Raw genomic sequence first — 15,382 nt, forward strand, 5'->3', positions numbered from 1 at the left:
TTTCTCCAGAAATGTTATACTATGAAAGGATTGTGAGGGAGTCATTGAAAACAATGTATCACCTGTCTATTATACATACAATTGTGACACTCATCTCATTTAAGACAATTTGTGCTGTCTACTTATGTTTTTATCAATGTATTTATTTTTCTGTCTTTTACTCTCTTATTTCAAGACTTCTTAAAATTACTACGCCCATGAAAAATGACTTCAGTGTGTATGATTTAACAGAGCAGAGATGGTCAGTATCTTACATTTCTCTCAGCTGATATTGAAACCCATGAGCACATGGTCCTAAAGCATTTCACCCCATGAAACATCAAGTACTCTTTAATATTAATATCTAAAAAAAATCAAATGTTTTTTTTAAGATATTAATATTAAAGAGTACAAGAACAGAAATCCTTATCTCAGTTCAATGTGAAAATAATTATTCATTTTGCCTTTTCAACAGCTAAAAGAATTAAATGTAGGACTCTTTCAGAGCCATGTGAAATGACCAATAAGGATCAGTGGAAGGTTAATGAGAGGGCAATAGAGTAGAATCATATTTGCACTCATCTGTGCTCATTTTATCAAAAGGAATCTGAAAAGTCAGGTTTAATTCAGCCTTATATTTTGAAAACAAAGATTTTGGCGTCATTTACTGTTTCTAGACTGTGTTATTAAAAGAGGGATTGCATTTTGAAGATTGTTGTATTATGATTTATTGACAGTTTTTGGATTGTTTAAGTGAATATTTTAAAAGCAAAATATTTCATCTCTCCCATCAATACAGGGTTTTAAAATCAAGCACTGTAAAGTATTCTTTAATGAATCATGATTTAGTTTTGATAACCCAAAAAAGGTTTTGAATGACATTGATTTGTAGTGTGAATAGTTTTACAGATAGATTACTTGCTGTTAATGTTTTAATTCAATTAGAATTAATTTAATTGTCATCATTTCCTTAAACTTTTTATAATTTTAGGTGACTTTTAAAATGATTGCGTTGCATTTCTTTAGCCAGATGAGTTATTGGCAAAGTATGCAATACACAACATCTTTATATTTGTTGACTAATTTCATCGTTACTGGAATTTAAATAAAAATATAGGAAATAATTTCAGAAATTGATATAGAAAATAATGGAACTTAGGGTTCTCATGCAAGGGAAAATTATCCTGACGCAAAAGAAAGGAAATTGTGTAATTATTGTGTTCATGATAAGGAATGGTTTCAGACTTCCTAAAAGGACTATTTAGGGTATTTTAAATAGATAAATAAGTTTGAAGCATTAAATTATAATCCCCCCCTCCCCAAATACAGTATCTCCAGTAACAGTGTAGTACCAGAGGATTGTGATATAGTAATTTGAAACATCTACGATGTACGAAGTTGTGAAACTCATCTGATTGAAGTCATATTTTTTGCACTTACCATAGAAGTACTTTATACAGTATGTTTTTATCAATGTATTTATTTGTCTTTCTGTGTCTTTTTTCACAGAGGCTTCTAAACATTATGATGACTCTATGAAATGTCTTTTATTGCATTTGAATTAAGACAGTATTCAGTATAAGATCTATTTCTTACATTTGAGCTCATCTTGATTTCATTCCCACAAGCACTAGGTCCAAAATAACAAACATCACGAGAAAAGAACAGTTCCAAGTTAATGAAGCAGTAGCATTAAAGATTCATAAAACAAAACACATTTCTTCGTAGAATCTTCAAAAACGACAACTACGAATCACTTTTTTAGACAACACAAAAATAAATTGGGGTTATACAGTATCTTGAACAGGTTTTAATTTCTTGTCTGAGGATATGAAAAAAGTTTCGGGATCAGTTGAAAAATATTTGGGTGGGAAAAAAATAATTATAGAGTAAGGAAATCAGCAAAGAAGGAGGCTAAAGAAACATTTATATTTCATGTGCTTATTTTTCCAAAAGGAATCTGAAAACTAATCTTTAATTTAGGATTACATTTTGAAAATGTTCAATAGCTTGGTTTTGTTTTCTACTTCCTCTATAATACTATTTAGGACATTTAAAAGGATAAATTAATCTGAAACATTAAATTGTAATTTTCCCACCCAAATATCTCCAGTAATTATACTGCCAGTGGATTGCGATATAGTAATTTAAAGCAAAGCATCACCTGGCTACAATGTACAAAGTAGTGATACCCATATCAATTAAGCCAAATATTTTTGCACATACTAAAGAAGTATACAGAATGTTTCGATTAATATATTAGTCTCTCTGTGTCATCTGAACATTATGGTGACTCTCTGAAATCTCTTTTACTGCATTTGAATTAAAAGAGTGTACAGTATAAGGTGTATTTCTTACATTTGAACTAATCTTGATTTCATATGCATGAACACTGGATCCAACACTATTTCATCTTGACTGAAATATGATTTCCAGTCCTTTTCCAGAGTGATGAAGTACTTCTTAAGTAAAATTTAAGCTAACTGTACTATTTCTTCAGCCAGGCAGGTTATCTCCAAGGTGTTAAATACACTACAACTCTATACTTTTTGGCTCCTTTCATTGATATTAGAATTTGATCAAACTACTGACTCTGAAGTTGACAAAGCACAGGTTCCACAAGTGCAACACAAAAGACACAAAAGCTGCTATACCTAAGTCTGAGTCAAGAAGAAAAACATGGAGTCTTAGCCAAAATTATAATTGATTTATTTCAGCTAACAAAATGCCATGTGTAATCATCATTGGTACATTTATAAGAACACACAAGAATGCACAGGTTTTAAATATGATAAAATATTAATAAATAGTTATAACTAACATAAATAATTTCATTTCAGTACCAGTATATTTGCTTTACAGAACTTTGAACTGTAACTGTCAGTTTTATAAAGGGACAGAATATGCTGGTGATAATAAATACAAAAGGATGAGATCGTATTTCACAGCATACTTCATTTCTTCCTTGCTAACACTCATATTCAACTTGTCTTGCTAATTCACTGGAGTTGATCTTGTCCTTAAACAGTGCTTCAAACTGGGCGTTCTGCTTGGAGGTAAAATGATTCTTCCAGTCACCCACAGCACCTACACATTGAAAGAGAATGGCAAGTTAGAAAACACAATTTCATGACAGAGAAGTGATTTGCATTTACACAATCCGATGTCTTTAAAGTAAGACTTTGGTCTCTTCTACTCAGTGGTTCTGGTAGTCTTGAGAAACATTCTTACTACACGAATAAAAAAACATCTTTTCTTATGACGTTTCATACGGGAAATACTCTTGAGAAATAGTTTGCCCTGCAGATTCATTTACACCCTGTTGAAATAGGAACAAATTAACAGAATGAATTATGGATGGGTTAATGTGTCCCTTGTGTTTTCTGTAAATAGCTACAAGAGGCTGGAAATGCAGGTTGTACCCATTTGATGTCCAACAATTCTGCCTTTCAATGTTTTTTCTGACATATTGGCATTTGAAATGAAAGCCTCACCTTTCCTGAAGATCAGCTTCTTATCAGATGTCAGTGCGCAAACTGTGTGCTTTGTGTCGACTTTCTCCTTCTGTGCCTTTTCTTTCATTTCGCTGAAGGAGGATTTCTTCACGATCTCATTGATTTGATCTTCGGAGACGCTGATGTTCAAAAATGAACTGATCTCCTTGACGTATTTTGGGAGGTCCTGTGAAACACAAAATGACAGTTTATTTAGTCATTTAGTTACAGCTATCATGTGAACAATTCACAATTATCATTTACACTTGTTTACACCTTTTAGGAGTAAAAACAAAAGCCCCTGTTAGAAGTGAGAAGAGGTCATTTGACTTCCTTATTAGTAGTTCAGGGATGCAAGAATCTAGTCCGACTGTTTTAAAGAAGTCAGTGTATCAGCTTTGACAACATGGCTTGGTAGCTTGTTCCATGCTCCCACTGCCCTTTGAGTAAAGAAGTGTCTCCTGTTCTCGGTTTCAAATACAATTCCATGGTATAATGTTGACATCACTGTTTACTTTATATGTTTTAGAAAGTCACCTTCTTCATGGACTCGTAGTACAGAAAAAGTGTATTTTCATCATTTTGATTCTTCTCCCAGCTCTGGACATGATCAATCCAAGATCCATAGACCACTGCAATAGAAAGAATGAAATGTTAGTCCTAATTGGAAATGTGATGTTGCCATTTGTTAGACATGATTGTTTTACTCCAGTTTCCATATAGTTTGGTATCCAGACTGTGACTAAGAAGTGGGATTATTTCGAATCAAAGTTCTTGAATGAATACAATGGAAGAAACGTTTCCAGCATCATGAACCAGTAGTAGCATAATTCTAAGAAAGTGGAATGTATCTTATTGTTTACAAATCTGTACCGAACACGAAGCAAGGCTGAACAATATGCTTACCTTCTCCTTTCAAGAACATGTCCAAAAAGGTTGACCACTTCTCAATCTTGGGCAGAAGAGGGTTTTGTTGGTAGTAGTGAAACATTGAAACTGCAGTGTCTTTGGGATTCCTGATCACATAAATCATCTGCAAAGAAAACAAAGGTAAATTTAGACATACTTCATTAATCACAACTTTTAGGAACATCATGTATAGGACTAATAAACGCCCAGTCATTGTCAACTACTCTTTAAGAGTTGAGAAGTGTACTGGAGGTTGCCAGTGCCTACCTTGCATTTCTTTGTTTTGAACTGCACAGGGATCATGTCATGGCTGAGGTGTGTGGGGATGAGTCTCTTGCTGGGCAGGTTCCTCAGGTCGTCAAATTTGGAGAGATCTCCAAACTCCAGAGCTGAAGTCAGGGTCACCTGGCCTGTTGCGTTGTTGTCGCTGTTGCAGTGGTACAGGTTCTTCATGATCTCTGTCAGCCAATGGGTGCCTGGGAGAAGCCAAAATATCACGTGTGAAATCAAGCTGTCAGGTTTCAAAAATCCACATAACTGTGGGAGACAGAAAGAAAGTTTTCAGAAAACCCATGCTCTGGAGAGGAATGTTCTTACCTGATTTTGGATAGGACACTAAGACTACATCATCTTCTCTGGCCTCAAAAGTGTCCAGGGCTTGGAGCAGCTCTGTGGAGACCGTGGTTGAGAAGGGAATGCCCTTGAAGCTGTGAATAAGCTCTGTTTGTTCCGGCATCGTTAGGTGATTGTATCCTCACAAGCAGTCTGAAGTCTTCAGATGTAGTGTAGTCGAGGTGGATAATTCAGAGACGGCTCTCTCTCAGTTTATATAGCCTTGTCATAACGGAACCTACAGCAATGATGTGATGCAAAGGAAAGTTATCCAGACCTTTCAGACGCAGAAGGAAATTGAGTAATTTGCTGTATTGTGTATATGACTGAGCAGTTTATCTTACTTTTCAATGTAATACGCTATGGGATTTATGTACAGATGTAGGATTTCTATATGCATAATACATTAAATTACAAATTTCAAGTCTAAATGTCTCCAAAAATGTTATACTTTGAAAGGATTGTGGGGTAGTCATTGAAAACACTGTATCACCTGTGTACTATACATACAATTGTGTGACCGATCTCATTTAAGACCATCTTTGCAATTTTTTTTTATTTGGTTATTTCAAAAGATATTAAAAATGGCTATGCCTCTATTGAAATGATTTCAGTGTGATTTGATTTACAAGAGTAGACAAGTTCTTTATCTGAAGTTCCTCTCTGCCGAAATTCAAACCCATGAGCACATTGTCCTATAATATATACCCCATAAAACATCATGAAAAGATAACGATTTTGGCTTTGTTTATTGGCATAATAATACAAATGGTATACACTTTTAATTTTTTAAGTTATACAGTGTCATACAATATACTGTATGAACCATACAAATGTGTTTTAACAGCTGTGTTATTAAATCAGTGATTGCATTTTGAAGGTTGTTGTATTATGATTTATTCACAGTTTAAGGGTTGTTGAAATGAAAATGTAATAACAAAAATATGTCATCAGTGGTAAAGGGTATTAAAATCAAACACTGTAATGTATTGTTTAATAAATCATGATTTTGTTTTGAAAACCCCAAAAAGATAATTAATGAGGTTGATTTTTTATTTTTAGTTTGAGTGGTTTTACGGAACGCTTATGTGTTTTTATTTTATATGTTTTAATTCACTTATAATTAATTTAATTGTCATAATTTTCATTTGCTTAAAATTTCCATAATTTGAGGTTAGTTTTAAAATGATTACATTTCATTTCTTCAGCCAGATGACTTAACACTAAAGTATGAAGTACACTACATTTGTATCTTTACATGCTCATTTCATTGATATTGGAATTGAAATACAGATCAATGAAATAAAGGAACTAATTTTAATCATTTAAATTGAAAATAAGAGAACTTAGATTAAATGTCGTCACACAAGGGAAAATTATCCAGACGCAAAAGGAAGGAAACTGTGTAATTATTGTGTCCATGATTAGGCATTTCTTCAGACTTCAATTATAAAACTATTTAGGATATTTTAATAGATAAAGAAATCTGAAACATTTAATTTTTTCCCCACCCAAATATCTCCAGTAACATTGTAGTACCAGAGGATTGTGAGATAGTACTTTTAAACAAAGTACCACTCGTCTACAAACTACAAAGTTGTGAAACTCGTCTTATTTTAGACACATTTTGTATTGCACATACTACAAACGTGTACAATGTTTCTATTAATCTATTAGTGTGTCTTCCTGTGTCTTTTTCAACATTTTACCAAAGGCATCTAAACATTAATGAGTCTTTCTGAAATCTCTTTTATTGCATTAGAATTAAAAGAATATACAGTAAAAGGTCTATTTCTTACATTTGAACCCATCTTGATTTCATACTGATGAGCACTGGATGCAAAAGCATTTAATCTAGACACAAACTTGATGAAAAAAGAAAAATGCAAATTAATTAAACAAAACATCTTTATTATTTTTCAATTATTGTATTAAAGAAAAATACATTGAAAAACATGTCACCATATGATCTGCAAAAAAAGATTAAAAATCACTTTTCAGAGAACTCAGTAAAAGTTTGGGTTAAACTGTAATTTAAACAGGTCCAATGTCATGTGTTAAGATATGAACAACATTCGGGGGTCAGTAGAAGAATAATTATAGAGTCATGAAATCAGTGAAGCAGGATTCCATAGAAACATATTGACATCATGTGCTTATTTTTCCCAAATGGAATCTGAACACAAATTTTTTAGTTCAGAATTTTATTTTGGAAATGTGCTATTTTTTGGTTTTGTTCTGAATTCATACATTTTTAATTTCCCATGTTAGTTTTATACTTTATGACCGTAGAAACAAAAAAAGTGCTTAAAAACTGGTTTATTAAAACGGGGATTTGTTTAAGAACGGGGAAGTTTAAGAAGCACAGGTTCCACCAGCAAACATAAAGCTCCTACACCTCAATCTGAGTCAAGAAGAAAAGCATGGAGTCTTAGCCAAAATGATCTTTTATTAATTGCAACTAACAAAGTGTCATGTACATTTACAAAAACACAGAGAAATACACAGTTTTTAAATATATTAAAATATTAATAAATAATGTTATTTATAATTAACATAAATATCCTGTATACATTCATTTCAGTATCAGTATATTTCCTTTACAGAACTTTGAACAACAAATGTGAAAAGTCACTTTTATGAGAAAATAAATTACAAAGTATTTCTAGTGCTTTAAGAAATTCTAATCATACTGTACCAAAAGTAACTGTCAGTTTTATGAAGGGACAGAATATGCTGGTGATAATAAATACAAAAGGGATGAGATTGTATTTCACAGCATACTTCATCCCTTCCTTGCTAACACTCATATTCAGCTTGTCTTGCTAATTCACTGGAGTTGATCTTGTCCTTAAACAGTGCTTCAAACTGGGCATTCTGCTTGGAGGTAAAATGATTCTTCCAGTCACCCACAGCACCTACACATTGAAAGAGAATGGCAAGTTAGAAAACACAATTTCATGACAGTGAAGTGATTTGCATTTACACAATCCGATGTCTTTAAAGTAAGACTTTGGTTTCTTCTACTCGGTGGTTCTGGTAGTTTTGAGAAACATTCTTACTACATGAATAAAAAAACATCTTTTCTTATGACGTTTCATACGGGAAATACTCTTGAGAAATACTTTGCCCTGCAGATTCATTTACACCCTGTTGAAATAACAACAAATTAGCATTTTATAACAGATTGAATTACGGATGGGTTAATGTGTCCCTTGTGTTTTCTGTAAATAGCTACAAGAGGCTGGAATGTCAGGTTGTACCCATTTGATATCCAACAATTCTGCCTTTCAATATTCTGTCTGAAATATTGGCATTTGAAATGAAAGCCTCACCTTTCCTGAAGATCAGCTTCTTATCAGATGTCAGTGCGCAAACTGTGTGCTTTGTGTCGACTTTCTCCTTCTGTGCCTTTTCTTTCATTTCGCTGAAGGAGGATTTCTTCACGATCTCATTGATTTGATCTTTGGAGATGCTGATGTTCAAAAATGAACTGATCTCCTTGACGTATTTTGGGAGGTCCTGTGAAACACAAAATGACAGTTTATTTAGTCATTTAGTTACAACTATCATGTGAACAATTCACAACTATCATTTATACTTGTTTACACCTTTTAGGAGTAAAAACAAAAGCCCCTGTAAGAAGTGACAAGAGGCCATTTGGCTTCCTTATTAGTAGTTCAGGGATGCAAGAATCTAGTCCGGCTGTTTTAAAGAAGAAGCCAGTGTATCAGCTTCGACAATATGGCTTGGTACCTTGTTCCATGCTCCCACTGCCCTTTGAGTAAAGAAGTGTCTCCTGTTATCGGTTTCAAATACAATTCCATGGAATAATGTTGACATCACTGTTTACTTTATATGTTTTAGAAACTCACCCTTTTCATGGACTCGTAGTATAGAAAAAGTGTATTTTCATCATGTTGATTCTTCTCCCAGCTCTGGACATGATCAATCCAAGATCCATAGACCACTGCAATAGAAAGAAAGAAATGTTAGTCCTAATTGGAAATGTGATGTTGCCGTTTGTTAGACATGATTGTTTTACTCCAGTTTCCATATAGTTTGGTATCCAGACTGTGACTAAGAAGTGGGATTATTTCGAATCAAAGTTCTTGAATGAATACAATGGAAGAAACGTTTCCAGCATCATGAACCAGTAATAGCATAATTCTAAGAAAGTGGAATGTATCTTATTGTTTACAAATCTGTACCGAACACGAAGCAAGGCTGAACAATATGCTTACCTTCTCCTTTCAAGAACATGTCCAAAAAGGTTGACCACTTCTCAATCTTGGGCAGAAGAGGGTTTTGTTGGTAGTAGTGAAACATTGAAACTGCAGTGTCTTTGGGATTCCTGATCACATAAATCATCTGCAAAGAAAACAAAGGTAAATTTAGACATACTTCATTATTTAATCACAACTTCTAGGAACGCCATGTATAGGAATAATAAACGCCCAGTCATTGTCAACTAATCATTAAGAGTTGAGAAGTGTACTGGAGGTTGCCAGTGCCTACCTTGCATTTCTTTGTTTTGAACTGCACAGGGATCATGTCATGGCTGAGGTGTGTGGGGATGAGTCTCTTGCTGGGCAGGTTCCTCAGCTCGTCAAATTTGGAGAGATCTCCAAACTCCAGAGCTGAAGTCAGGGTCACCTGGCCTGTTGCGTTGTTGTCGCTGTTGCAGTGGTACAGGTTCTTCATGATCTCTGTCAGCCAATGGGTGCCTGGGAGAAGCCAGAAGATCACGTGTGAAATCAAGCTGTCAGGTTTCAAAAACCACATAAATGTGGGAGACAGAAAGAAAGTTTTCAGAAAACCCATGCTCTGGAGAGGAATGTTCTTACCTGATTTTGGATAGGACACTAAGACTACATCATCTTCTCTGGCCTCAAACGTGTCCAGGGCTTGGAGCAGCTCTGTGGAGACCGTGGTTGAGAAGGGAATGCCCTTGAAGCTGTGAATAAGCTCTGTTTGTTCCGGCATCGTTAGGTGATTGTATCCTCACAAGCAGTCTGAAGTCTGCAGATGTAGTGTAGTCGAGGTGGATAATTCAGAGACGGCTCTCTCTCAGATTATATAGCCTTGGCATAACGGAATTTACAGCAATGATGTGATGCAACGGAAAGTTATCCAGACCTTTCAGACGCAGAAGGAAATTGAGTCATTTGCCGTATTGTGTATATGACTGAGCAGTTTATCTTACTTTTCAATTTAATACGCTATGGGATTTATGTACAGATGTAGGATTTCGATATGCATAATACATTAAATTACAAATTTCAAGTCTAAAAGTCTTCAAAAATGTTATACTTTGAAGGGATTGTGGGGAAGTCATTGAAAACACTGTATCACCTGTGTACTCTACATACAATTGTGACACCTATCTCATTTAAGACCATCTTTGAAATCTGCATATGTTTTTTGTCAATGTTTTAATTTTTGGTGTCTTTTATGTTGTTATTTCAAAAGATCTTAGAAATGACTATGCCTCTAGAGTAGAGAAGTTCTGTATCTTACGTACCTTTTGGCTGAAATTCAAACCCATGAGCACATGGTCCTAAAATACATACCCCATAAAAGATCATGAAAATATAAAGATTTTGGCTTTGTTTATTGAAATAATAATTCAAGTGGTATTATCTTTTAATGTTCTTTCTTAAGTTAAACACTATCATACAATATACAGTATGAACCATAAAAATATGTTTTACGGCTGTGTTATTAAATCAGTGATTGTATTTTGAAGGTTGTTGTATAATGATTTATTGACAGTTTTATAGTTGTTGACAGGAAAATGTAATAATGAAAACATTTCATCACTGGTACTGGGTATTAAAATCAAACACTGTAATGTATTGTTTAATGAATCATGATTTTGTTTTGAAAACCCAAAAAGATTATGAATGAAGTTGATTTTTTATTTTTAGTTTGAGCAGTTTTACAGACTGCTTACGTGTTATTATATTATGTTTTTATTCAATTATTATTAATTTAATTGTCATCATTTTTATTTGCTTAAAATTTTCAGAATTTGAGGTTACTTTTAAAATGATTACATTTCATTTCTTCAGCCAGATGACTTGTCACTAAAGTATGAAGTACACTACATTTTTATATTTGCATGCTCATTTCATTGATATTAGAATTGAAATACAGATCAATTTAATAAGGAAACTAATTGTAATCATTTAAATCGAAAATAAGGGAACTTAGATTAAATGTCATCACACAAGGAAAAATTATCCAGACACAAAAGGAAGAAAACTGTAATTATTGTGTGCATGATTAGGCATTTCTTCAGACTTCTGTTATAAAACTATTTAGGATATTTTAATAGATAAGGAAATCTGAAACATTAAATTGTAATTTTCCCACCCAAATACTCAAGAACTCAGTAAAAGTTTGGGTTAAACTGTAATTTAAACAGGTCCAATGTCATGTGTTAAGATATGAACAACATTTGTTGATCAGTAGAAGAATAATTATCGAGTAAGAAAATCAGTGAAGCAGGAGCCCTTAGAAACATTTTGACATCATGTGCTTATTTTTCCCAAATGGAATCTGAAAACAAATGTTTTATTTCCGAATTTTATTTTGCAAATGTGCTATATTTTGGTTTTGTTTTCTGGTGAATTCATACATTTTTAATTTCCCATGTTAGTTTATACTTTATCACCGTATAAACAAAAAAAGTGCTTAAAAACTGGTTTATTAAAACGGGGATTTGCAGCACTGTGAAGAGTTTTTAATTATTATTTATTAATGAATGGTTTTTGGTTGTTCAACTGAAACTCATCAAAGAAGATATTTCATTACTGATTAAGACAATTTAATTCAAATGCTGTAATGTATTGTTTTGAAAAGAAAAAAGTTGTAGTTTATTTAATTGATTGATTTTTTTTCTTTTCAGCAGTTTTACTGGCTGGTTATGTACTAATTAACATTTAATAATATTCATGAATTTATAAGACATCCTGTATAACTATAATTATTTTCACCTGCAAAAAAGGTCAAATGGAGACTTCCTTTTTAAATAATTCCATTTCATTTTTTTCAGCCAGGTGAGTTATCTCCAAGGTATTAAATACACCCCAACTTTATAGCTGTTGGCTTGTTTCATCGATATTCGAATTGGATCAAAGTACTGACTCTGAAGTTTAAGAAGCACAGATTCCACCAGCAGACATAAAGCTCCTACACCTCAATCTGAGTGAAGAAGAAAAACATGGAGTCTTAGCCAAAATGATCATTTATTAATTGCAACTAACAAAATGTCCAGACATTTACAAAAACACAGAGAAATGCACAGTTTTTAAATATATTAAAATATTAAATAAATAATGTTATTTATAACTAACATAAATATCCTGTACACATTCATTTCAGTATCAGTATATTTCCTTTACAGAACTTTGAACAACAAATGTGAAAAGTCACTTTTATGGGAAAATAAATTACAGAGTATTTCTAGTGCTTTAAGAAATTCTATTCATACCAAAAGTAACTGTCAGTTTTATGAAGGGACAGAATATGCTGGTGATAATGAAGACAAAAGGGATGAGATCGTATTTCACAGCATACTTCATCCCTTCCTTGCTAACACTCATATTCAGCTTGTCTTGCTAATTCACTGGAGTTGATCTTGTCCTTAAACAGTGCTTCAAACTGGGCGTTCTGCTTGGAGGTAAAATGATTCTTCCAGTCACCCACAGCACCTACACATTGAAAGAGAATGGCAAGTTAGAAAACACAATTTCATGACGTATGTGATGTGCATTTACACAATCTGATGTCTTTAAAGTAAGACTGGTCTCTTCTTTTTAGTGATTCTGGTAGTCTTGAGAAACATTCTTACTACATGAATGAAAAAAGAACTTTTCTTATGACGTTTCATACGGGAAATACTCTTGAGAAATACTTTGCCCTGCAGATTCATTTACACCCTGTTGAAATAACAACAAACTAGCATTGTATAACAGATTGAATTATGGATGGGTTAATGTGTCCCTTGTGTTTTCTGTAAATAGCTACAAGAGGCTGGAAATGCAGGTTGTACCCATTTGATATCCAACAATTCTGCCTTTCAATATTCTGTCTGAAATATTGGCATTTGAAATGAAGGCCTCACCTTTCCTGAAGATCAGCTTCTTATCAGATGTCAGTGCGCAAACTGTGTGCTTTGTGTCGACTTTCTCCTTCTGTGCCTTTTCTTTCATTTCGCTGAAGGAGGATTTCTTCACGATCTCATTGATTTGATCTTCGGAGACGCTGATGTTCAAAAATGAACTGATCTCCTTGACGTATTTTGGGAGGTCCTGTGAAACACAAAATGACAGTTTATTTAGTCATTTAGTTACAACTATCATGTGAACAATTCACAACTATCATTTACACCTGTTTACACCTTTTAGGAGTAAAAACAGAAGCCCCTGTTAGAAGTGAGGCCATTTGGCTTCCTTATTAGTAGTTCAGGGATGCAAGAATCTAGTCCAGCTGTTTTAAAGAAGAAGCCAGTGTATCAGCTTTGACAATATGGCTTGGTAGCTTGTTCCATGCTCCCACTGCCCTTTGAGTAAAGAAGTGTCTCCTGTTCTCGGTTTCAAATACAATTCCATGGAATAATGTTGACATCACTGTTTACTTTATATGTTTTAGAAACTCACCTTCTTCATGGACTCGTAGTACAGAAAAAGTGTATTTTCATCATGTTGATTCTTCTCCCAGCTCTGGACATGATCAATCCAAGATCCATAGACCACTGCAATAGAAAGAAAGAATTGTTAGTCCTAATTGGAAATGTGATGTTGCCGTTTGTTAGACATGATTGTTTTACTCCAGTTTCCATATAGTTTGGTATCCAGACTGTGACTAAGAAGTGGGATTATTTCTAATCAAAGTTCTTGAATGAATACAATGGAAGAAACGTTTCCAGCATCATGAACCAGTAGTAGCATAATTCTAAGAAAGTGGAATGTATCTTATTGTTTACAAATCTGTACCGAACACGAAGCAAGGCTGAACAATATGCTTACCTTCTCCTTTCAAGAACATGTCCAAAAAGGTTGACCACTTCTCAATCTTGGGCAGAAGAGGGTTTTGTTGGTAGTAGTGAAACATTGAAACTGCAGTGTCTTTGGGATTCCTGATCACATAAATCATCTGTAAAGAAAATAAAGGTAAATTTAGACATACTTCATTATTTAATCACAACTTTTAGGAACGTCATGTATAGGACTAATAAACGCCCAGTCATTGTCAACTAATCTTTAAGAGTTGAGAAGTGTAGTGGAGGTTGCCAGTGCCTACCTTGCATTTCTTTGTTTTGAACTGCACAGGGATCATGTCATGGCTGAGGTGTGTGGGGATGAGTCTCTTGCTGGGCAGGTTCCTCAGGTCGTCAAATTTGGAGAGATCTCCAAACTCCAGAGCTGAAGTCAGGGTCACCTGGCCTGTTGCGTTGTTGTCGCTGTTGCAGTGGTACAGGTTCTTCATGATCTCTGTCAGCCAATGGGTGCCTGGGAGAAGCCAAAAGATCACGTGTGAAATCAAGCTGTCAGGTTTCAAAAACCACATAAATGTGGGAGACAGAAAGAAAGTTTTCAGAAAACCCATGCTCTGGAGAGGAATGTTCTTACCTGATTTTGGATAGGACACTAAGACTACATCATCTTCTCTGGCCTCAAACGTGTCCAGGGCTTGGAGCAGCTCTGTGGAGACCGTGGTTGAGAAGGGAATGCCCTTGAAGCTGTGAATAAGCTCTGTTTGTTCCGGCATCGTTAGGTGATTGTATCCTCACAAGCAGTCTGAAGTCTGCAGATGTAGTGTAGTCGAGGTGGATAATTCAGAGACGGCTCTCTCTCAGATTATATAGCCTTGGCATAACGGAACCTACAGCAATGATGTGATGCAAAGGAAAGTTATCCAGACCTTTCAGACGCAGAAGGAAATTGAGTCATTTGCCGTATTGTGTATATGACTGAGCAGTTTATCTTACTTTTCAATTTAATACGCTATGGGATTTATGTACAGATGTAGGATTTGGATATGCATAATACATTAAATTACAAATTTCAAGTCTAAAAGTCTTCAAAAATGTTATACTTTGAAGGGATTGTGGGGAAGTCATTGAAAACACTGTATCACCTGTGTACTCTACATACAATTGTGACACCTATCTCATTTAAGACCATCTTTGAAATCTGCATATGTTTTTTGTCAATGTTTTAATTTTTGGTGTCTTTTATGTTGTTGTTTCAAAAGATTTTAGAAATGACTATGCCCCTAGAGTAGAGAAGTTCTGTATCTTACGTTCCTTTTGGCTGAAATTCAAACCCATGAGCACATGGTCCTAAAATACATACCCCATAAAAGATCATGAAAATATA

The 15,382-nt window shown here is 34.3% G+C and overlaps 3 protein-coding genes across 3 annotated transcripts; all 3 read right to left on the reverse strand.

The window, feature by feature from the left end:
* Positions 1-2,664: 2,664 nt before the first annotated feature.
* On the reverse strand, positions 2,665-5,184 carry LOC102686760 (sulfotransferase 6B1-like). Its single transcript, XM_006633802.3, has 6 exons — positions 4,980-5,184; positions 4,650-4,858; positions 4,380-4,506; positions 4,011-4,105; positions 3,474-3,660; positions 2,665-3,066 (listed from the first exon to the last, which is right to left on the reverse strand). The coding sequence occupies exons 1-6, from the start codon at positions 5,116-5,118 to the stop codon at positions 2,948-2,950; spliced, it is 876 nt and encodes a 291-aa protein (XP_006633865.2). The 5' UTR covers positions 5,119-5,184; the 3' UTR covers positions 2,665-2,947.
* Positions 5,185-7,554: 2,370 nt separating this feature from the next.
* LOC138240753 (sulfotransferase 6B1-like) lies at positions 7,555-10,061 on the reverse strand. Its single transcript, XM_069191964.1, has 6 exons — positions 9,842-10,061; positions 9,513-9,721; positions 9,239-9,365; positions 8,870-8,964; positions 8,330-8,516; positions 7,555-7,912 (listed from the first exon to the last, which is right to left on the reverse strand). The coding sequence occupies exons 1-6, from the start codon at positions 9,978-9,980 to the stop codon at positions 7,794-7,796; spliced, it is 876 nt and encodes a 291-aa protein (XP_069048065.1). The 5' UTR covers positions 9,981-10,061; the 3' UTR covers positions 7,555-7,793.
* A 2,167-nt stretch (positions 10,062-12,228) lies between these two features.
* LOC138240795 (sulfotransferase 6B1-like) lies at positions 12,229-14,847 on the reverse strand. Its single transcript, XM_069192062.1, has 6 exons — positions 14,633-14,847; positions 14,304-14,512; positions 14,030-14,156; positions 13,661-13,755; positions 13,126-13,312; positions 12,229-12,712 (listed from the first exon to the last, which is right to left on the reverse strand). Exons 1-6 carry the CDS (start codon positions 14,769-14,771, stop codon positions 12,594-12,596), a joined length of 876 nt encoding a protein of 291 aa, XP_069048163.1. The 5' UTR covers positions 14,772-14,847; the 3' UTR covers positions 12,229-12,593.
* Between the last annotated feature and the right edge of the window lie 535 nt (positions 14,848-15,382).

Source organism: Lepisosteus oculatus, chromosome 7 (assembly GCF_040954835.1).
Source record: "Lepisosteus oculatus isolate fLepOcu1 chromosome 7, fLepOcu1.hap2, whole genome shotgun sequence".
Lineage (NCBI taxonomy): Eukaryota > Metazoa > Chordata > Actinopteri > Semionotiformes > Lepisosteidae > Lepisosteus > Lepisosteus oculatus.